The sequence below is a fragment of the Marmota monax genome, unplaced genomic scaffold (assembly GCF_021218885.2).
Source record: "Marmota monax isolate L192 unplaced genomic scaffold, Marmota_monax_Labrador192_F-V1.1 WCK01_AAM20220418_F8-fsc00001, whole genome shotgun sequence".
Lineage (NCBI taxonomy): Eukaryota > Metazoa > Chordata > Mammalia > Rodentia > Sciuridae > Marmota > Marmota monax.
Window position 1 is genome coordinate 45,128,873 of NW_026693777.1, and position 24,501 is coordinate 45,153,373.

Genomic DNA, 24,501 nt, shown 5'->3' on the forward strand with positions numbered 1-24,501 from the left:
TAAAGAAAAGGGGAAGGTGACTGACAGTATAACATAAAGGGAAGATCAGTAATATAAGAAGGAGATGAGAGGCAGAGTGGAGAGATGGATAAGGGAGGCAACATAGAATGAATTCTTTAAAAATCATGTTATGGGCATATATAAATACACCACAGGGAACTTCACCTTTAAGTATAGGTAGAAAGAACCAATCAAATATAAACAAATAGCAAAAGGAACTCTACTAGAGTAGAGGAAGGAGAATGGGGAAGGGAAGGAAGACAAGACAGGAGGGAAGAAGATGAAAGTGAAAAGGGGGAGGGAAAGGGGTAGATCATGAACTAAAACCGAATTCCATGCATGTAGGAGTTTGTCAGGATGACCAGCTACTATGTATAACTATAAAGCTCTAACAAAAACAAACACACAAACAAATAAATAAATACACTAAGCTACATCCAAACCATGAAATACTATTCAGAAACAAAAGGAAAGAACTATTAATATACATAATATCATGGATAACTTCAAAATGCCTTAATGTAAAAGAAGCCATACTCAAAATACTATGTTCTGTCTCTTAGCAGCTTAGACCACGGTACAAGCATCTGTGTGAATTAGCAAGACCATCTTTGTGACAAATTCCTTATTCCCATTGTGAACGGGTTTAATAGCCATTTTATGCAGATTTCAATAACATGACATTCCACTCCTATCTTCAATGTAACAAAGCAGCTTTCCGGATATCAAGCAATGCTCTGTCAAAACAGATATCCGGGAATTACTCACTAGCAGTTTGGGCTTAAATTTAGGTCTGATCACCCCAAATCACCCACCCAATCCAACATTATCATTGGCACTATGTAAGCAGGCTCAAGTTAACCAAGGCAGGAGAAACAGGGAGGAAGGCACAGCTCTCTACTATCAATTCAACACTGGCAATTTAGTTTCAGTTAACATTCTTCCAATTAAATTAACATTATTCACCTCAAATGGCTTAGATTTCTGGTTTTATTAGTACTTCATGTTTGCTTCATAGTTATGTAAAAACTATAAGGCATTTGTACTCAGTTGTATATTTGTAAACATTCAAGTTTACAGTCTAATAAAACTAATTTTAAATTTGTAAAAGACTACATGACATTCTGGCAAAGGCAAAAACTACTATAGAGAGAAAATATCACAGTAGTTGCCAGGGGTAGAGAGTAGGGGAAGGGGCTGACTGCAAAGTGGCACTGTGATGGTCTTACAACCACTGGCATTTGTCAAAACTCAAACTGTAAAACAACAACAAAAGATGTCGTTTATGTAAATTTTAAAAGTGCATAAAAAAGGATACAGTTTAAAAACATGTAAAGGAAAACCACCAATGGAGAGAAAATATTTGCAATAGTAACTTAATGTTTTCCCCACAGATCAGGAACAGGACTGGGGCTGGGGCTCAGTGGTAGAGCACTTGTGTAGTACATGTGAGGCACTTGGTTTGATCCTCAGCACCATATAAAAAATAAATAATAAAGGTACCGTGTCCACTTATAACTAAAAATATTTTTTAAAAATCAGGAACAAGGCAAGATATCTATTCTCTCCTCTTCTATTCAATATTGTACTAGAGATCAATATTGTACTAGACAAAGGAAAAAAAGGCATAACCATTAGAAGGAAAGAAGTAATAACTGTCTTTAATAACTGTCTTTAGTTATAGAAGACATGATTATACAAAACTTCCTAAGGAATCAAACACACAAACTATAAATAAATTCAGCGTGATCATTGTATATAAGGTCAATATATAAAAATCAACTATATTTCTATATTTACTTAACAACAAACAACTGGAAAGTAAAAAAAAAAATTAAAGCACTTATGGTAGTCTCAAAAAATATAAAACATGCTGGGCATGGGGGTGAATACCTGTAATACCAATGATTCAGGAGGCTGAGGCAAGAGGATCACAAGTCTGAGGACAGCTTCAACAACTTAGCAAGACCCTATCTCAAAAAATAAAAAGGGCTGTAATATATATAGTTCAGTGATAGAGAGTCCCTGGGTTTATTCCTCAGTGCTGAAAAACAAAACTACTATCTAAAACATTCATGCATAAATTTAACAAAACACTAAGAGAAATTTCTAAAACATCTAAATAAACGAAGAGATATACCATGTTCACTGGTTACAGGATTAAATACTGTTAAAATGTCTATCTTCCCAAATGGATATATAAATTCGACACAATCCCAACAAGCTTTTTGTAGAAACTGAAAAGTTGTCACTAAGATGAAAATGGAAATGTAGAAGTACGCTACCTGATATTAAGACTTAGTGTGTTCTGTGTTCTGTGTGGTCTTAATAGACATAAATAATAACAGAATAGCATAGAGTCCAAAATCAATCAACACACACATATTGTCAATTGATTTTTAAAAAGGAAACTTACAATTCAAAGGAGAAAAAAATCATCTTAAAAAAAAAAAAAAAAAAAACAGGGCAGGAGCAATTAGATGCCCTTATGAAAAAAGCAATCCCACATCTCAGGAGGCTAAGGCAGGAGGACCACAAGTTCAAAGCCAGCTCAGCAATTTAGCAAGACACTACCTCAAAATAAATAAAATGGGCTGGGGATGTGGCTCGGCAGTTAAGAACCTTTGGGTCCAATCAATCCCTGCCGTTAAAAAAAAAAAAAAAAAAAAAAAAAATCAAACCATACTACATGCTATACACAAAAATTAATTCAAAATTGATCATAGACTTATGCATAAAAGTGATTTAAAACTACAAAATTTGTTTTGATGAAAACTCTTCAAATCCTTGGGGCAGGTTAAGATTTCTTGGATGGGGTGCTCAAAGCACTAACCATGAAAACATAACTGATAAACTGGAATTATTCAAAATTAAAACCTCTGTTCTTCAAAATAGAACATGAGTAACTAATATCCAATTCCAGTACCCATTATTCATTTTTTCAATTTTTTCATTTAATACAATAATGAAGATAAATATGTTAAGATAAACATGCCTCTTCTTCTTTAGTCTATATAGCTACACTTCTGTGAAATGACACAGAAATAAAAGGCAAGTTAGAAGCACATTTATTATACTCTAACCCAACTTAAAATAGGGTACCCACCCAGAAGTTGTCTATGTAACCCTTGCCCCTATGACACTGGAACATCCCTAATCCAAACTGTAAAATATCAGATGCTGACTGTTCAGAACCATTGAAAAGAGTTATCCAAACAAAAATTTACCATGGGGAAACCCAAGAAAAAGTAATAGGGACGGAAAATAACTTGTCAGTCTGCAAAAACAAAGGCTGAACAATGTTTATAAAATCACACAAGGGCTTTGACAAGGTAAATATGTATCTGTTCTCTATATCCTAGCAGGTGCCTCCTTGACACGTTAAAAATATAATTTTCAGGGCTGGGGATATAGCTCAGTTGGTAGAGTGCTTGCCTCCCATGCACAGGGCCCTGGGTTCAATCCCCAGCACCACAAAGTGGTGGCATATGCCTGTAATCCCACTGACTCGTGAGTCTGAGGTAAAAGGACAGCAAGTTCAAGGTCAGCCTCAGAAACCTAGTGAAGCCCTAAGCAACTTAGCAAGACCCTGTTTCAAAATTAAAACTACAAAGGGCTGGGGATATGGCTCAGTGGTTAAGTGCCTCTGGGTTCAATCCCTACTACCAAAAACATATATACATATAATTTCCAGGGCTAAGAATGTGGCTTAGTAGTAGAGCATTTGCCTGGCACAAGTAGAAACCTGGATTCAATACCCAAACAAAACCATAATTTTTAGGGCAAAGAAAAGGAAGTAGAATTTTATAAAGCTATGATAAATTTACAAAACTTATCCAAGCAGTTTTGAAAGTTAACAATGTAATTAGAACTAAGATTTTATACTAGGTTTCACAATAGTTCACTAAGGAAAATGTGAGATATTTTATTATATATAAAGCCATCTGAATTTGCTCTTGTAAAGTTCAATATTCCATCCACAAATAAACTCCACTTAATAAAATTTTGTGGAAAATTTATGTAAGTATTACTGTAACAGTTAAATTATCCCATTCTCCATAAGGGGCAATATGCAGACACTTACTAAAAATTTTAATTTATATATCCTGACTCAGGCATTCCCATTTCTAGGAATGTATTCATTGAATGAACCCAAACATGTATAAAAAGTACACAAGTGTTTTTATTAGCAGCATTATTTATAACAGTAAAAGACTGCAAACAATCTAAATGTCCCAAAATAACAGTTGAACAAATCATGGAACATAAAAAATTCAATGCTGCCATTCAAATAAGGGAAAAAGTATAGATATGTTCTGATATAAGTCATTCTTCAAATTATATTTTAAATAAAATGCAACAGATGCAGAACAGTGAGTATAGTATGCTACCATTTATAGAGGGAGAAAGGAAATGGGAAGGAAGGAGAGGAGGAAGAGACAAAACAGAAGGAAGTAAGGTTGGAGAGTAGGAAGAGAAGAAGAGGTAAGTGTATATGCTTACTGTGAACAAAAAACCTCTAGAAAAGTTCAAAATAATTTAAGAGTAGGAAAAACCATGGGAAGGGCTTAGTTTTCATTGTGTACCCTTGCCGCAGTCTGGCTGGGCACAAATCAGGAGCCACTGAAGCAGGAACAAACTTTATTTTTAAACTGCAGGAAAACACTTCACACAGCTCCCGGGGAATCCTCCCGAACGCGCCAGGAGGCTTGTCCAGGAACCCCCAGCCGGAAATATCGCTCCCGGAAATCCCTCCTCCTGCACTTCCCCAACCAATGGGAACTCTCGGGGAATCCCCGGAAATCCCCATGAGAACTCCAAAATAGTGCGAGAACTCAAAAGTTGCGGCAGAGGCGGATAGTAATGCCTCGCCTGTCAATCAATACTGTTGGCAAAATGCCAGGGGCCATACAGACTCGGCCGTGGCTCTCAGCATCTCCCCCTTTTTGTTTAATTAAACAACAAGCAATGTGGCTTAGGGACCGTCCCTGTTAGGCAGTCCAATTCAACATATGGTCCTTACCCGTCATCGGATGAACTGACCTCTAGGCGTCAGCCTCCTGTCTTAGGTTGGTACCACTGCAATTGGATCACACCCGTCATTGACTACCGGTCCAGCATACAGCCATACTTGTGGATAGGCCTTTGCACCAGTGGGGGGGTGAGGTTCTTTGCCTCACCTCTGTTGGCCCCCAAATTTTAGACCATCACTAGTAGAAGGGAGGAGGATGCAAAATGCCATGACACTAAGCCAATTGAGGGCTCCTTTGAAAAATTGTACCACCGGTGACACCATCAGCAAAAATACTCCAGCACTACCACAATTCGCTGTACCAACAGATAGTTCACAATGCATACAAGTGATACATAGTCCAGGCAAGGTCTGCAAGCAATTCAAAGCAGAGGAATCTGTCAATATGTCCATTTCCTCCCAAAGTAAATCAACTCCTTAATTGAGCATTACTTGTTGAGTTATTATTCATTGATGCACCAGTTTTTACAGTTTGTTGTGATAACTATCGAAGAAGCTGTAGTTTGGTTTTATCTTTGTCTTCACCGGCACTGGGATGAAGATAGGAATTCTGGCAATGATGCTAAGAAAAAAATTATGTAACATTCCAACAGGCACTAAGAAAACAATTTTTTGAACAATTTACATTATCCTGAACACAATTATTAAATATAATGAGAAGAAAAGGTGAAAGTAAACAAACAGATCTGTTAACCTCCTTATTTGTTCACATATTAAAACAATTTTCAACAGCTGTTTACCCAATCTAAATTAAACCATTAAAATCACGTGAATAAAAAAATTCGGATCCATTTATTCATGAGCGCTCCTCATATATGATATATGGACATACGCACATACAGACATACAACACAAAACAGAAGTGTGCACACATAACATACAACACATAAGACAATAGTAAAGGCCTTGTAGCTTTACCTAGGTGAAATCTCCATTGCAATGCTTAAAAACTCCACAGTCAAAAAATAAAACTGATCAGAAAAACATTAACCTAGGTTTGTATGAGCTCAAAAATAAAATAGAACTTTATGATGTGGGAAAAGGCAAATAATAAAATAAATATTGAAAAAAGCATCCTGGTTAATCACTGTCGCAGATGTAAGAATAGCCAAACTGGAGTTCTGGATATCAGCTGTTATGGATTTGAGTCAAATCATCTTCCTTTTGGCCTGTAGAAATTGTTTTAGTTAATCTCTCTGGAATCCAAATCGGCTGCTGTTCTCCCTGTGGAAAAACACAAACAGAACCCCGACTCCAGACAATCACTGGGTCAGGACCTTTCCATTGTCCTGTTAGAATATCCTTCCAAAGTACCTTAGGCTTATGTACATTTTTTGGACACATATGCCTTTCCGCAGCACTAAGCCCTGAGGAATCCAAATTTAAAAAGTTTAGAGTAAAAAGGGTTATTTTAAGTTTATCTTGGGGTGACATATACCCCTTTCCAATTCCCTCTTTTTGCTTTAGTAAGTACATTTTAATAGTTTGATGAGCTCTTTCAACTATGCCTTGTCCCTGTGGATTGTATGGAATTCCTGTTATATGAGCAATGCCAAATGATGAGCAAAATTGTTTAAAAGAGGTAGAAATATAACCAGGACCATTATCTGTTTTTAACTGTTTTGGAACGCCCACAGTGGCAAAATTTTGTAAGCAATGAGCTATAACATCTTTAGTTTTTTCTCCGGAATGAAGGGAGCCCATCAAAAATCCGGAAGAAGTATCAACTGTAACATGCAAATATTTTAATTTTCCAAATTGTGGCAAGTGTGTGACGTCCATCTGCCAAATATGGTTAGGTATCAGTCCTCTAGGATTGACTCCAAGATTAACTTGTGGTAAAAAGGTCACACAATTTTGACATTGTTTTATTATTTGTCTAGCTTGTTCCTTAGTTATTTTAAAACGCTTTTGTAAAGTATTAGCACTAACATGGAACCTTTTATGAAAACGTGTAGCTTCTTCTAGTGTAGAGAAAATATGTATGTCATGTGTAGTTTTATCTGCTAAATCGTTGCCCAAACTAAGGGCTCCAGGCAATCCTGTATGTGCTCTGATATGTCCTATAAAGAATGGATCTTTTCTGTCCCAGATTAGACTTTGTATAGCAGAAAACAGTAGAGGAAGGGGAAATCCTGCCAGCATCTTCAAGGGATACTATAGCATTAACTACATACTGACTATCAGAGAATAAATTAAATACAGAATCTTTAAACATCACAAAAGCTTGTAAAACTGCATTAAGCTCTACCTTTTGAGCTGATTGTTTGGGTACTAAAAATGTAAAAGTTTGATCAGGGGTAACTACTGCTGCTGTACCATTATTTGACCCATCAGTGAATACATTTGGAGCATTCATGATAGGGGTTTTTCTTGTCATTTTTGGAAAAACTACAGGATGCGAAGACCAAAAAGACAACAAAGGATTAGATGGTAAGTGATTATCAAATGAAACATTAGATTTACACGATTATTGCCCAAGTATTTAACTCATTAGCTAACTCATCAATTTGATCCATAGTATATGGAGTAATAATTTTATTGGGAGAAATTCCAAACACTCCCTTTGCTGCTTTTATTCCTTTGAGTATTAATTGTCCTACAGCCTCAGGATACCTAGTAAGAATAGTGTTAGGAGAATAAGATAAATGTATCCATAATAATGGACCTTCTTGCCAAAATACTCCTGTAGGAATATTTTTTGTTGGTAGTACAATAAATAATAAAGGCAAACTTATATCAATTCTATCCAAATGCATATTTTCCATATATGTTTCAATAATTTTTAATGCCTTTCTTGCTTCAGGCGTTAACATGCGGGGTGAATTTGGATCTGATGGACCTTTTAGGATATCAAATAAAGGTCCCAACTCTCCTGTTGGTATGCCTAGATAAGGCCTTATCCAATTTATGTCTCCTAATAACTTTTGAAAATCGTTAAGTGATTTGAGTTGATCTACTCGTATTTGAATTTTTGGTGGACGGACCATGGTTGAGGATAATAGAACTCCTAAATAATTAATTGGAAAATTTAATTGTACTTTATCTATTGCAATCTCTAGATTATAATTTTTTAATAAATTTGTAAGTGTGGCATAACATTCTAGCAATGTGTTTTTATCTTTGTGTGCTAACAATACATCATCCATATAGTGAAATATTTGTAGTTTAGGATTTTGATTTCTAAGTGGCTGGATTGCTTTGTTAACATAAATTTGACACATAGTTGGGCTGTTAGCCATCCCTTGAGGGAGTACTTTCCATTCATATCTCTGATCAGGACCTTCATGATTCAGTGCAGGGATAGTAAATGCAAAATGTGGACTATCCTCAGGATGAATTGGAATTGAAAAAAAACAATCTTTAATATCTATAGCTAAAACGTACCAGGTTTTTGGCAAAGCAGACAATTGAGGAATCCCTGATTGAGCAGGTCCCATAATAACCATCTCATTATTAATGGCTCTTAAATCTTGCAATAATCTCCATTTACCAGATTTCTTTTTAATGACAAAAATGGGAGTATTGTAAGGAGATACGGAAGGTTGTATATGTCCCTCCGCTAATTGTTGTTTGACCAGGTCATGGGCTGCTTGTATCTTTTCTTTAGTCAGGGGCCACTGAGGAACCCATACTGGTCTATCTGATTTCCAAGTAATTTTTATTGCCTCAGTGACCCCTTCTGAAAACCCAGTCCATGTCTATTTATTCCCTGATCTATTTGAATTGGTGCTGCTATGCCTTGTTCTCCTAATCTTTTTCCTTTCCTGAAACCTTGTCTAGCCCTAATAGTGGGCGCATTTGGATTGATGTTATTTGTTAATGTCAAACCTAATTGATCTAGGACATCTCGTCCCCATAAATTTATAGGAAGATGAGCCAATACATATGGCTGTATAGTTCCTTCACATCCTTCAGGATCCTTCCAATCTAATACCATTGCACTTCTATGGGGATTAGTCGCCACTCCTAGGCCTCGAAGCGTTTGAGTGGCTTGTTGTAACGGCCAATGTTTTGGCCATTCTTGACGAGATATGATGCTAAGGTCTGCACCTGTATCCAGTAGTCCATTAAATTCATGTCCTTGAATATTTAGTTTTAGCATGGGACGAGAATCTAAATTTAAAGACAGCATAGCCCAATCTACACCTGTGGAGCCTAATCCCCTGGAACCTCTTTCTATAGTACTACTGGAAAATTTATCATGTAGGCTGGGTATTATTAATAACTGTGCTATTCTATCTCCTGGTGAAATTACTGATATACCCTTTGGAGAGCTAGCTATAATTTTTATTTCACCTTCATAATCGGGATCAATTACCCCGGGACTTATCATAAGTCCTTTTAGCGTAGAAGAACTGCGTCCTAACAATAAGCCTACTGTTCCTTGGGGAAGAGGTCCTTTTACTCCTGTGGGAATGATTTGAACTCCCATCTCTGGAGTTAGTACTGCTCTGGCGGAGGCGCAGATGTCCAACCCTGCGCTTCCTCTGGTTCGTCTGATGAGAGATCTGATGGATAATGTGTCCTGGGCACTACCCTGATGGTGTTGCTGGGTTCCTCCATGGTGTTTCTGGGTTCCTCCAGTGCCCCGTACATTTGTGGTCGTGGGCCCCGGAGCATTGGGCCCCCCTGTCCGTTTTTTGGCAATGGAGCTCGATGCCTTTCTCCACGATATCGTGGGTAAACACTTGGTCCTTGTCCGTTTTTTGATAACGGAATACCCTCTATGGTGGTTTGAGAACGGCATTCATTAGCCCAATGTTTCCCTCTACGGCATCGTGGGCAAATACCCGGTATTCTATTCGTTTGATATCTAGCTTTGTTAAACCCTCCTCCTATGGGGCAACTCCTTTTAAAATGTCCTGTTTGATCACAATTATAGCATGTTTTTGGCCTGGCATCTAAAGCCTGTTGTACTGCTGCTAAGACTTGCCCTTGTTCATTAATGTCTCTACATAATTTAATATATGTGTTTAAATCTTCATGTCTCCATGGTCTAATGACCTCTCTGCAACAACGATTTGCTTGGTCATAAGCCAGTTGTTTTATAAATGGCATTGCCTGTTCTGTATCCCCAAAAATTCTGGAAGCTGCTTGAATAAGCCTATCTACAAATTCAGCGTAAGGTTCATTAGTTCCTTGTATTACCTTAGATAATTGACCTTGTAAACCTCCATGCCCCTGTAAAGTTTTCCATGCCCTAACCGCATCTACAGCAATTTGTGCGTATACGCCAGGATCATATTCAATTTGTTGCCGTTGACCCTCATAAGGTCCTTTTCCTAACAACATATCTAGATTTCTTTGAGGGTAACCGGCTGCTGCATTTCGTCTAGCTGTCTCCCTGCAAAATTCCTCATTGGCAACCTTCCATAACAAATATTGTCCTCCATTTAGCACAGATTTACACATACTAGCCCAATCTGCTGGCGTCATGTCCAAGTTGGTAATGGATTCGACCATGCTTACAGTGAACGGTGCTTGAGGACCATAGGTTGTTACAGCCTCCTTTAACTGCTTCACTGTTTTGAAATCTAAAGCATGGTGAATTCGCTGCCCTCCTGCCTGCTCAAGTACAGGGCATGCTAATCTTTGAGGTCCTGTCTCAGGATGCCATCTATCAACTACGGGGGTTGAGGGCCACTCAGCTATCTCTATAGGTGGAGCTGTTGGTTGAATTACGCCCTCTGGTGATAGAACGGTGTTAGTAGCAGCCTCCTGTTGTAGCTTTTTGCCTAATAACCCCTTTTCCTTTAAATTTTCTTCTTCTGACTAGCTTGAGAGACCTTCTCTTTTGCTTGATCTAAAATGTCTTTCTCCATGGTCTGAACCTCTAACAATTTACTTAACACTCTTTCAGTTTGTTTTTTACTAATTTCTAATCTGTTATAAAGATAACGCAACCCAGTAAGATAACACAAAACAAAACCGAAACAGAATGAAACAAAAACGGAACAAAAAATCGTTGTATCAATTTTCCTATTTTCTTGACATGTGCATTTGTGGTCTATTTCTATCTCTTCCTCAGGGGCGAACAACTTCAAACCTTGAGCCAACCATTTTTCCCAATCTGCCTGAGAAAATTCTAGGGATAGGCAGCTTGAAACAAACACAAAACAAATCAAAACAAGAACACATTGTTTTTTAAAATGGTCACCCATTCTCTCGCCTTCCCTTAGGGGCAAGCAATTTCACTTACCCCGAAGCTTCAGACGTTCCCCGTACGGGCCACCAAATGCCGCAGTCTGGCTGGGCACAAATCAGGAGCCACTGAAGCAGGAACAAACTTTATTTTTAAACTGCAGGAAAACACTTCACACAGCTCCCGGGGAATCCTCCCGAACGCGCCAGGAGGCTTGTCCAGGAACCCCCAGCCGGAAATATCGCTCCCGGAAATCCCTCCTCCTGCACTTCCCCAACCAATGGGAACTCTCGGGGAATCCCCGGAAATCCCCATGAGAACTCCAAAATAGTGCGAGAACTCAAAAGTTGCGGCAGAGGCGGATAGTAATGCCTCGCCTGTCAATCAATACTGTTGGCAAAATGCCAGGGGCCATACAGACTCGGCCGTGGCTCTCAGCATACCCTTTTTTTCTATTTTAATTTATATACATATTTACATACATACATACACACATATTATACACATACATTATGTACATATACACATACATATACACATATAGAGAGAATATATATACACACACACATCATTTACAGAAATCATTTTAAAGCTTTTTCAATCTAACACATTTCAGGTACAAATTTATTCATAACAGCAAAACACCAATAACTTGAATATACATCAATAGGAGTACAGTTTAAGAAATTTTAGAATCTATCATTTAGCTATACTTGCCCAAGTATGCAAAGACACACACACACACACACAAAACACATACCAGGATGTTCACCACAACATCAATTATAAGTGAAAAGATGAAGTGTACCAAAATATCTATCAATAAATCGTGGTACAATATGCCATTCTATGTAGTCAGAATGCCATAAAATACTGTTAGGTGGGAAAAGCAAGTTTTATATAATATAATCTTAATTTTTATAAACATTTTAAAAAGACAAAACACCTTCAAAATTTCTATAGATTTCACTAGAGATGTAGCTTAGTGTAAGAGCTGGCATGAATGAGGCCCTGGATTTGATACCCAACACTGAGGGAAAAAAACCTAGGTATTCTAATTCTAATTCTCCTAGAATTCAGTGCTCACTCTACAAATACAAAAACAAAAGTCTTTTAAATTTACCCTTATTGATTTGTTCAATTTCACATTAACAGTAAACAAAACAACAAAGCTTTGCCTTATATTTAATCTTTTCCTCCAAATGAAGTCTCTTAGCTAACAACTGCCTAACATTCTTTAATACTACTAAATATTCCTAAATTGTAGCTGTCATTACATGCCTTAGCATGAAGAATCAATGTTTTAAAAATATCTATTTTGGTTTATTTAGGCAGAATATCTGTAAATGCCTTAAGTGTCCTTTCTAGCACTCTACTCCTCCACCCTCCACCCTCCACCCACTTCCTTATCTTTTCCTCAAGGCCCAGCTCATGGCCCACCTTAACAAATCCCTCACAGATAAAGCCAATAAAATTCATCTCCCCTGTTAATACTAATACAGCATTTACTGAAGGAGCTATTCATTCTGTACTCATACTACTTCCTGGTATTATTGGTGTTATCTTCAAGAGTGTAAATTTACCTCTTGGTGACTGGAACAGGTTTGATTTTTGTTTGGTGGTTTTAGTGTTTTCCTCCATTTGCAACAGATAAAAAATTAAGAATTTTAAATTTCAGTATCCAGAAAAAAAAATTTCCCCTAACATCTAAAATTAAGGGAAGGCATTCCTAGTTGACCGTTCTGTAAAAACAAGTTCTCACAACATTTAAATACTCAAGTATTCCAAACATTTTCCTCATCCCCATGGAGACAAAAAGATATCTTGACCACTCTGACCCAGGGACACAGATGCCTGTTTGGGAATATCATTCTTTAAAAAAGAATGTAAGTATAATAGTTTCCTTCATCAAACCACAATGGATTCTTTCTTAAAACAACTGCTAGACATCTATAGAGCCTTCGGAGGCCTAGTCCTTTTTAAATTCTTCTTTTTAAAAAAGGCGACAAAATCTGGAGGCTCTAGAATTTTTCATAGGCAATACTGGATTGGTAATTAGAGCATCTCTATGCACCAGGAAGACTTTGTCTACAAAGTTTTCTTAAAATGCTATTTAACAAACTCCATGTTTAAAAACAACACAACGAATGCCAGTTCAACTGCTTATTCCAAAGGAAACTCAAATCTATCTGATAGCTACCTGAGCCTATCTGAACAATTCTCAACCAACTTCCATTTTTAATTCAAAACCTACCATCCTGAAATAATTCAATACAATGCACTCTGCTCTTTCATCTAACACCCTTTCAAATAAACAAAGATAACTCTTATGTCTCATAATCTCTACTCAGGGGTTAAACTGAATACAATGCACTCTGCTCTTTCATCTAACACCCTTTCAAATAAACAAAGATAACTCTTATGTCTCATAATCTCTACTCAGGGGTTAAACTGGAATGAAGAGATGAAACAAATTAGTCCATTCCTAGAAATGACCATCTTTAATGACACAGTATCCAAATTGTTCTCATGTAGATTACACTCTTATGGAATACCCACAATATGCTTCTGTACAGAGGAATGAGCACTAGCCTGGCAACCATATCACTCTGATTACTGGTGATTGTGCAGACAACTAAAAATCTGAGATCAAAAATACAGAAGAGACTAGCCCTATACACAAAGGAACCTAGTTGTAAGGCTTTATTTTCATCTCAAATAAGGTTCGTTTACCTTGCTAGTTTTGATGCAATTCTAAGCCTAAGGTTTTTTTTCATTTTATAATGTTTTGTTATTCCTGCCAACATTGTGCTGTCTTTAAATATAACAGCAGTAAATCTATTTAAGTTTATTTAAATATTTAAGGGATTGCTAACATAAGCTAGGGTCACATATTGAGGTGTATGACATACAAGGCCTCTTTCTTTTTTTTTTTTTTTTCCCTGTCTAAGTATGCTGGTCTGAATTTCATTTTTAAAAAGTATCCTGTCCCTATTAAGCTATTCTCTTTTTCATCTCTGACCACAGATCATACCTCAATTTTCGAGATTTTTCTTAAAGTCTCTGGATGAATGAAATCTACTTGCCTAAAAGAATCTACTTGCAAAGCAACTAAAATCCTTTCTCAGATTAGATTGCAAGGTAGAGCATGTGTATATAAAAACAATTAATGGATAAATTAATAGATGTTCCTTCCCATAACTAAAGTCATTTCTAGCTTACTTATAAATACCAAAGTTGAATGGCATTTTAAAAGTTAGCCCATAAAAGATACAGTAAGTGGTTATTGTCCCACTCCTCCAAATAAATCAAATACTTTGTTCTGAAGAGCAGTATTAAGTAAACAAATAGGAGAAATATATTCAAAAGAATAAATGTAAACTCCATCCTGGCCAGGGCCTATGTCACTCCTGGGTAGCAACTGGGTACTCAAGGAACCACAATAACTCTTCTGGAGTCTTTCAGTAATGTTTATTTAGTAAAGTTTGTTTTCATAAGCACTCAGCTTATTATAGCAATAAAACATTTTTTAAAGGCTGTATCAAATGCTTTAAAAACCAAGCTCATCAAATAACTACTGTTTCTTCAATATTCAGAATACCATGAAAGAATACACAAGAGTTCACAGTAAGTTACTTGGGACTAAGGTCTTAGTATTTTGTCTTAAGTGATATGAGGAAATGGGCTAAAAGCTTAAGGAAAATCATTTCATAGAACATTATATGATTAACACCTTTAGATAAATGAATAAAGTGACGGCAAGGGAAATCTGAGGCATATTTCAAAGTCAGTACATGAAAGGATTGGCAAAGCCAGGTGCAGTGGTGCACACCTGTAATCCTAGGGTCTCAGGAGGCTGAAGCAGAAAGATCACCAAATTCAAGGCCAGCCTCAGCAATTAGCAAGGTCCTAAGCAACTTAGTGAGACCCTGTATCAAAACATAAAAATAAATATATATATAAAAAGGGCTGGAGTTGTGGCTCAGTGGTTAAGCATCCCTGCATTCAATTCCCAGCATCAAGGAAAAAAAAAAAAAAAAAAAAGAATGGGCAAGATACCTCACTGGTTCATACTGCATCATTGATTTATACACATTATCTATTCAGAGAAATTCTTTATACAGTACTGAGGACAAGAAAGTTTTTATTTGCCTGCAAATATCTGTTATTAAACACAAGAAGTCAGTTTCCAGCTCCAGTTCATCTACATTAAGTTAATGTTATTCTCTGGCCTCTTACATAGTGAGACTGAATCTGTCACTTTCATCTGAGATTTTAGAACTTAATATCTAACTCTATAAAATTTGGTACTGAAAATCTGAATTTCCCTAAATGTTCACCGTAGAAATTATGAGATGATGAAAAAACAACAGCAATTAGGCCCCAATAAGACCTGGTGACAAAGCACTTCAGTTGGGATTCAAGAAACCCAAGTTTTCATCTAGTTTTCCTACTCAAAGCAAATCCTTACTAAAAGAAAGTTGTGTTGTAGCTTAAAACTACATAGGACCAAATTTCTAAGGAAAGTTACCCCCAATGAATACAGAATATAACTTCTCACCCTTTTAATACATCAACATTTTAAAGTCAACTATTGAAATATTTTCTTTTAAAGATCTTCTATACATGATATGGATTGTGGATATTCTTTCCCTGAAGTAAATGACTATAACACAAGCATAAAAATATTAAACTTAAAAAAAAATCCCCACAAGACAATTTGAGGGAGTAATGCAAATGTTCTATATCCTGATTTGGTGGTAGTCACACAGATATACAAATTTGTCAAAACTTATCCAGAAAATGCTTAAAGTGGGTATATTATATGCATACAAATTACGCTTCCACAATGTTACTTTTCTCCTCAACTCCTATTACTTCTACCTCCATAACACCTCAGTATCTATTCATTCATTCATTCATTCATTCAATAAAAATTTCAAGGCAATGTGTTAGATAGTGAAGATAGTAGCTGTGAACAAGAAAAAGTTCATGCACTCAAGGTGTTTACAGTCTAGAAAGAACACAGTAAACAAGCAATATAGAATACAATGGAAGTATGAAATAGGTGCTATTAAGAACATATAACAATGGGCTGGGGTTGTGGCTCAGACAAAGAGCACTCGCCTAGCATGTGTGAGGCACTGGGTTCAATCCTCAGCACCACATAATCCTCAGCTCCAATTACACATAAAGTAAAATAAAGACATTGTGTCCACCCTTAACTAAAAAATAAATAATTAAGAAAAACATATAACAAGTGCATGTAACCCAGCTCTACCATCACAAAAGCATAATATTCTCTTAAATTCTCAAGTTTTAAATTTCCCTTTCTAACCATAACATTCAGTCCTTTCATTTATTCCAACAACATGACTTTTAATATCTCAGATCCCATGATATCCCCAGAATTCCTGTTTTAACTTTTCATATGTCCCTATTTGCCTAGATTCCAAGGTTGGACACTATTCTAATATGCTCCCTCATTTCCTCTTCCTTCTTCCATCCACAACCTCCAATCCCCAAGCTACTACCAGTCTTTCTAAAATAAAATCACTGATATCAATCCTTAGTTATTGATTCATTTAAGAATAAGGGCAGGGGCTCGGGAGGTGGCTCAAGTGGTAGCATGCTCGCCTGGCATGCATGAATCACTGGGTTCAATCCTCAGCACCACATAAAAGAAAATAAAGATAAAAATAAATATTAAAAAAAAAGAGCAAGGGCAGAGGTTGGGGTGGGGGTAGTTCAGTGGTAAAGCACATGTTCAGAAGGAACAAGGCCCAGGTTCAATTTCTGGCACCAATAAACAAGAATATGTGAGTGTTTGCTATAAAAAGCACATATCAGGATACAATAGTGAAAGGTCAGACATAATTCTTATCTTCTTGAAACTTACATTCTGGTGGGAGAGACAGGCATTTCAATAAGTAAATAAAGACAATATAGTAATTACAAATTATAATAAGAGCAATAAGTAAATAAATGGGGTTCTTTGACAGAGAATAAGAGAAGAGCATCTTTTAGAAAAAAAAAAGAAAAAGAAAAAAATCACTCTAGGAAAAGGTAAGAGCAAACGAACATGCAAGCCTTGAAGCAAGATAGAGCCTGGGCTTATTTTAGAAATAAGACAGCTGGGTGTGGTGGCATATGACTGTAATAACAGTTATTGGGGAGGCTGAGGCAGGAGGATCACAAATTTGAGGTTATATTGGTCAATTTAGTGAGATCCTATCTTAAAATTTTTTAAAAAGGGAGGGACTAGGAAATGTAGCTCAGTGGTAGAGTGCCACTTTTTTCAATTTCTAGTACAAAAAAATGGGAGAGAGGGGGAGACAGGACAGTATGGCTAAAGGTGAATGAGGAGAAAGGAAATGAGGGAAAAATATAAAGGGCTAGACCAGGCAAAGTCATAAAGGGCTTGTAAAGTCAATGAGGTCAGACTTTTCCAAGTACAATGGGAAGCCTTTGAAAGATTCAGGCAGGAGACTATTATTATTATTATTATTATTTTGGGTACTGGGATTGAATCCAGGGGTGTTTTATCATTGAGCTATAACCACAATCCCTTTTTTTTTTTTTTTTTTTTGAGACAGGATCTCACTAAATTGTTAGGGTGTTACTAAGTTGCTAAAACAGGCCTCAAACTTGCAATAATCCTGCCTCAGCCTCCTGAGTCACTGGAATTACAGAACATGTACCACTATACTCAGCAAGACTGTAATCTTAAGATTACACTAGTTGCTCTATGAAGAATGGACTAAAAGATGGCAAAAGCAGAAGCAAAGAAACCAGTTAAAAGGCCATTACAGTTATCCAGGCAACAGAAATTTAATTTCAGAAATGCAACAGAAAGTGGCTTGATTGTCAGAAATGTCTGTGTTCAAAAGCTGTGGTGAAGGTGTCATCTACTGAGACAGGGATAAGAAAACTCTTGATCTGCCTTTCCCCTTTCTTCTCTTAGAACCTGGTCCTTCCTCTCAGAACATGACACAACCATTGTCATAGTGCTAAAGTCAAAAACTGGAGATCCAGTTGTCATCTATTTCTTCCCTTTTCCTAATCCATCATAAAGATTTTTTTTGTTTGTTTTTGTTTTTGTTTGCTTCTACTGTATTTCCAAACTCTCTCATCTACTTCACTCCAGCTCCAATGATATTCTATCTAGTGCAAGCTATCATTAACTATGGTTTGGGTTACTGCAGTGACTTCCTAATTGTTCCCCTGTTTGAAATACCTATCAGACATCTAAGTAGAAATGATAAGTAGGCAGCTGAATTTATGATTCTGGAGTTCAGACATGAAATGACTAGAGACTGAACACACACAGATGATATTTAATTCCAAAGAACTGGATGAAATTACCTAAACAGAGTATGTAGTCAAGCAAAAGAAAAGAGCTTAACACCATGTCAGGAGATATCTTCTAAGATAAAGAAGAAAATCCAGTCCAAGACAGAAGGCAAAAGTTCCAGCAGATCACCCCAAATGCCCTCTGGATTTCCAATTTTTCTCAACACTCACGATGGACCCAATAAACCACCCTCTCCTCAAAACTAGCTTAGTTTTGAGCAGTTGATACTGATAACTTTTATTTCCTAGGCTGTTCCATTTCCAGGTCCATACACACAAATGTACACACACACACACTAATCCTCAAAGATCTTATCCATTTCTATAGCCTCAACTTATAACTTCAAATATCTAGCTAAGTGTTATTCAAACTGTGGCCCACAAACCAGGATTTCAGGGCATGCTTGTGGGAAAATGTAGATTCTTGGACCTTACTCCTCACTGCAGATCTACTGAGTCAGTTCCTCTTGTGATTTTCTTTTCTTTTCCTTTTTTTTTTTTTTTTTTTGGTGCTGGGAATTGAATTCAGGGTCTCATGCATGCTAGGCAAGTGCTCTATCACTATCACCAAGATACATCCCTAGTGACTCTTAAGCAATGGCTTTTATAATATAATTTTATCAATAACTCATACATATTATTTCATTCTAACTTCATGTTAGGTGATATTAGGAATATTGCAAATAGTAGTTTCACATATATATATATATATATATATATATATATATATATATGTATATATATATATTCCTTCATATATATATGAAGGAATGTTAAGGAAATCAGAAATTAAAACAAGGGTATGACTAATTGAAGTGGTTAGAGTTCTTAAACCTCTATATTTGGCTCATTTTTATTATTTTTGTTTTCTCCTGCCTCCAATAGTGATTTAAAATACAATGGTGATTTTTTAAAAATCTAAAACTAAGCTTGTTTTGCTTAACAGCAAAGTATTAGTAAACGGTAAGCCAATATCTTACTCCACCAGTAGAATAAAATTGAAAATAACAGCTTTGAAAAGAAAGTAGCCAAGTCTTCTCTGGGGTCAAGCAGATAAGCAGATTCAACTTAAAAAAGAGTAGTTATGAGGCTTAACAGTCGTATGTTTCTATCCAGTTACATCACTCTATCTTGAATTAGTATATTATCTGTGACACTAGTCTATGAAGCTATATTACACTATCCACTTAATATTTTTGCAAAGTCCAAAGAAATCTAATGTTATTTTTTGAAAAGTAAAGAGTTTGCCACATAAATTGCAACTCAATTCCTGTACTATTGTCTTCAATTCCAAATTAGTAGAATCCAGATGAGGTTTTAGTGTGCCAATTGAAGAAATATATCAAAGCTTTAAATAAATAAGCCATCTTTGGTGATATGAAACTACAACAACTCTTCTTCTGACCACAACATAGTTTCTCCATTCCTTCCAACAAGTAAAAAGCACAATCTTTTTTTTTTTTTTTTTTTTTTTTTTTGAGTCAGGGTCTTGCCATGTTGGAACTCCTGGTATCAAGCAATTCTCCTGCCTCCTTCTCCAGAGCACCTTGGCTTACCATTAAGAAGAAATGTTTCATGGCTGGGGATGTAGCTCAGTGGTACAATCCTTGGTTAGCATGTCCAAGGCATTGGGTTTGAGTCCCAGCATGCCCCCCACAAAAAAAAGTTCCAGCTGCTTAGAAACTTTTCACATCTTCTCATTCCTTATAATCTTATATACATATATATGTGTATGTGTGTGTGTATATATATATATATATATATATATATATATACTCACACATATATATGTATATATGTACATCATTTTATTTGTTCATTTGTATGTGGTGCTGAGGATCAAACCCAGTACTTCACATGTGCCAGGCAAGTGCTCCACCTCTGAGCCCCAGTCCCAGCCCCTCATCCTCTTAAATAGATTTTTCGTAGTATACTACCAGTAGTGAAATGAATTTGGAGAGCTATTTGAGGTAGAGAAAAATAGAAAAGAAACACTGGCCTTAAGCAAACCCTTATTCCAACTTCATCCCTATCTGGATTCTACCTCCCAGCCAGTCTCTCCAATTTGTTGTTGACTCATTTCCACAGCTCATTCTGTTGCTCATAAAACAACACTCAATGTCTACAGAATTAAAATACTTGAAGAATGTATCTTATTAAAACTGCAAACCAATGAAACTTCATTAAGAGCTATTTACCACACACCTTTCTATATGCAGCTGAAAACCAAACTGATAAAACATAATGCCATGGTAGATAGTGGGATGTTTCCTATATAACTCTCCACTAAATGCCTGGGAAGGGAGGAGCACATCCAGAACATTCCCTAACATTGCCCCCCACTTCTTATCCTCTTCAGCTAGCTTTCTCCCTATGGCCAGACTACTGATTCAAATTTGCTCACTAATTCTGCCTTCCCATTCTCTCAAAATACAAGAGCAAAGCATAGATTCTGATATTAATTAATCGTATTGCTCTGAATTGAAATGTCTAGAAGTCCCTGCTTCACCTTTTCAAAGCGGCGACAGATGATGGGTTTCTCCACTGAGGATTAGGCCTTGTAATATCAAGATGTTATAATGAAAGACAATTCCTACACCCCACATCTGGATGGGACTTGACAGCGGCAACATTCCCTGCCACTACCAGATCCCACCCAGCCAGCTATGCGATACACCAGGTGCTGCGTCCTGGATTCCTACCATCAAGAGGGGTTAGCACTGCGTCTATCAGAAAATGGCTTTCTCCAACCTCACCTCAGCTCCCACATCAAACCACCTAATAACATCCCCAGTTCTTTCTACTTCAGGATTGAGACATGCATGCTGGAGCTCATCAAGACTAATAAATGACAGTCATTATATTTCGTAGACTTGGCTGGCAGGAATATGGGTGACGACTAACTTTTCATTCGGAGTCTTCCTTCCAGATCAATCCATATGACTTCCCCCTCCCCAGAGCCGCCATAGGGGGTGAAGCCCCGCATCCTCCTGAATGTGGTAGGGAGGCACAGGGGGGAGGACAAAAGGAACTTGCCCACAAGGACTTACAGATGCCAGTCGCTGAGGGGTCTGGGGCAACTCGGTGCTCACTTCCATCCTCTCCGCACCCTCGGCCTCTTCATCCGCCATCTTAAGGGAAACTAACGCCCGCAGTTCTCGACCCCCGGCCAGAGGCGAGCGGAAACCTGTGGCCGGTCGGAGTGACGAGGAGCGACACTTTTACGACGGCCCCTGAAGTCGGGTTTGACGCAGAATAGAGGAGCGGCTTCCGGTCCGCTTCCCGGAAGCAGGCGTAGCCAACTGAAGGAGCTGGCGGGGCTTTTCCCTGAATTTAGTCGTAGCGTCTGATGACTTGAATGTTTATCTGGCTTCGGTGCTAGAATTTCTTGCATCTACTAGGAAAAAAACAAATTCAGCGTCCATTTTGAAAGGAGGAAGCTGTCTGGGAGAACCTCTCCTGGCTGGCCGGGTTGTTGGCCTGGGGCTGTTTTGTCTCCTGACATACCTGCAGTGGTTCTCCAGATACTACAAAATGAAAAAGAAAGCACTCACAGCTCTTCCACCTATAGAAGTGTTGCCTTGGGCACTTGCACCTGTGTGTAATGATCCTCGGCTTTTGGGTAGGGGTGTGAAATTCAAAAAATGGCAACAGGCGTCTGGAGAGGGAGGATAAACTGTTGCATTTGCATTATGGAATACCATGTAGCACTTGAAAAGAACAAGATAAATGGCGAATCTAAAGCATACCAATAGGTCCCCACCTCTCTGATGTGGAATGTAGGAACTGTTGGCATGGTTGGCGTTAAGTTTTTGATTCTAGAGGAGCTTGAGTGACAGTCGAATATGAGTATGCGACGTTTCTTAATTCAAAGAACTCCTTTTCTAAAGTAACTTTACCATGATGAGGGAATTAAGAAGGAAGTAAGATTCCAGCCAAAAAATTCATATCAAGAAATTATTCTTGGGCTGGGGATGTGGCTCAATCGGTAGCGCGCTCTCCTGGCATGCGTGCGGCCTGGGTTCGATCCTCAGCACCACATACAAACAAAGATGTTGTGTCTGCCGATAACTAAAAAATAAATATTAAAAAAAAAAAGAATTCTCTCTCTCTCTCTTTAAAAAAAAAAGAAAAAGAAATTATTCTTGGAGATACTGGGAAAAGATGTGAATCTTGGAAGATAATTATTCTAAATATGCAGGGAAGAAGTAAAATTGAAGGTTGTTTTTCTTACAGAACATTTGTCAGATTTATTTGATCAAAAACTTGAGGAGGATTTATATAATAACTTTACTCTTTAGAAACTTCAAGATTATTGAAAGGAATGGGGTAGTCAAAATTCTCAAAAGAATATCTTAAGACAATCTGTAAATCCTAATTTATGTGTTCTGTTTTAAGTTATCTCCAAATGTTAAAAAGGTAGGTTTATGTGAAAAGATTAAGATAAATTAACTGAGAAAAAAACAAATTGCCACAAACAATGTGCATTTACACATATGTGCATATAAATATGAAGGCATAAATCTGAAAAAGGAGAAAGCAAACTAATAAAGCTCCAAGGGCCAGGACAAGGATTGGAGGAAAAAAGTCAGAGCTGCTTTAGCATTATCTGTGTTGTTTTAAATAGTTTACAAAATGAATAATTTAAAAGTATTTTTAACAAGGAGATCTATTCAAGGTCACATTTTCTTTGCATACTTCAATTAAAACAACACATCGAAGTAGATTGGATATATAGTAGGTAAGTTAGCCCATCTATCTATTAAGCCAGACAGTAAAGAAATTTGCAAGTATGTAAAAAACATTGCTACACTTTCAGATAATTTTGTTTTGAAAGTCAGTTAATTTTCATTTAAAATGCTGTCTATGTTAGTATATATTGGCCTGGGGATAAAAATAAAATATTATTTTATTTTTTAAGAGAGAATTTTTTAATATTTATTTTTTAGTTTTCAGTGGATACAACATCTCTATTTTATTTTTATGTGGTGCTGAGGATCAAACCCAGCGCCCCACGCATGCCAGGCGAGCAGGCTACTGCTTGAGCCACGTCCCAGCCCTGGGTTTATTACTGTAAAACAATTGTTACATATTTAATTTTTTTTTTTTTTTGCATTTCTAATATAGTAAATGTTGAAAGATACAGCCCACATATACAGGAGATCTCTTAGTATAAAGTGATCCTGAGACCATAAAATTTGGAAACCACTGTTGTAGAGACATTCTTTTTGGCATGAGAAGATATTTAGAATATATTGTTGTGTAGTAAAATTAAGTTGCTGATACAGTATGATTTTTTGGTAAGGTCAAAAAATGCACTTATTTTTATATTAAATGTGTTTAATGAAGAATACTAATCATCACCACAATATTACTTTTGGTTATCCCTAGATTGTGGAAATGTGGAGATTTTGTTTTCTAATTTCTACTTTAAGTGCATTTTCTAGTTTTTATTACAACAAGCATTATTTTGTGTAAAAGTACTTTTTACAGATCTATCCATTTTCAAGGAATACTCAGTCTATCCAGTTCAAAAAGCATTTCCTTGCTCTCCTAGCCAGATGTGATTGCATCTTTTCCTCCACTTGGAGTAATTAGTAGCTATGTACCTACCCTTTGAAATAAACTTTATGGATTTGAATGTCTATTTTTACTACTTGCTGGTTCTGTAAACTTAGGAGAATTAGCCTGAGACTTGGTTTTCTCATCTATAAGACAAATGTAATGAGAATATTTTCCTCATGTGATGATTATAAAGATTAATGAGACACTCCACCTAAAGCCCTCAATACCTGGTTTTATGCAGTACAGTGCCTGCTCTGCTAGTGTTCAGTACCAGCTATAAGGTCTTTTTAATTTATCCTGCATCCAAAGGCACTGTCAAGTGGGAGATGGGTCTTTCCATTGTGGAAGTCTTATTGGGAGAAGGTGTCCCCCACCATGTGGCTAGAATTCATTCCTGCTTGGTATC

General features: G+C 36.9%; 1 protein-coding gene across 3 annotated transcripts in view; it reads right to left on the minus strand.

Moving 5' to 3' along the window:
- Positions 1-24,501, minus strand: part of Ubr1 (ubiquitin protein ligase E3 component n-recognin 1) — a 157,887-nt gene that overhangs the window by 127,168 nt on the left and 6,218 nt on the right. For all 3 annotated transcript variants that reach the window (XM_046460970.2, XM_058584728.1, XM_046460969.2), the window contains exon 2: positions 21,581-21,927. In XM_046460970.2, coding sequence (XP_046316926.1) covers positions 21,581-21,661 — 81 coding nt within the window. In that variant the 5' untranslated portion in view covers positions 21,662-21,927. The remainder of the gene's footprint in view (positions 1-21,580; positions 21,928-24,501) is intronic.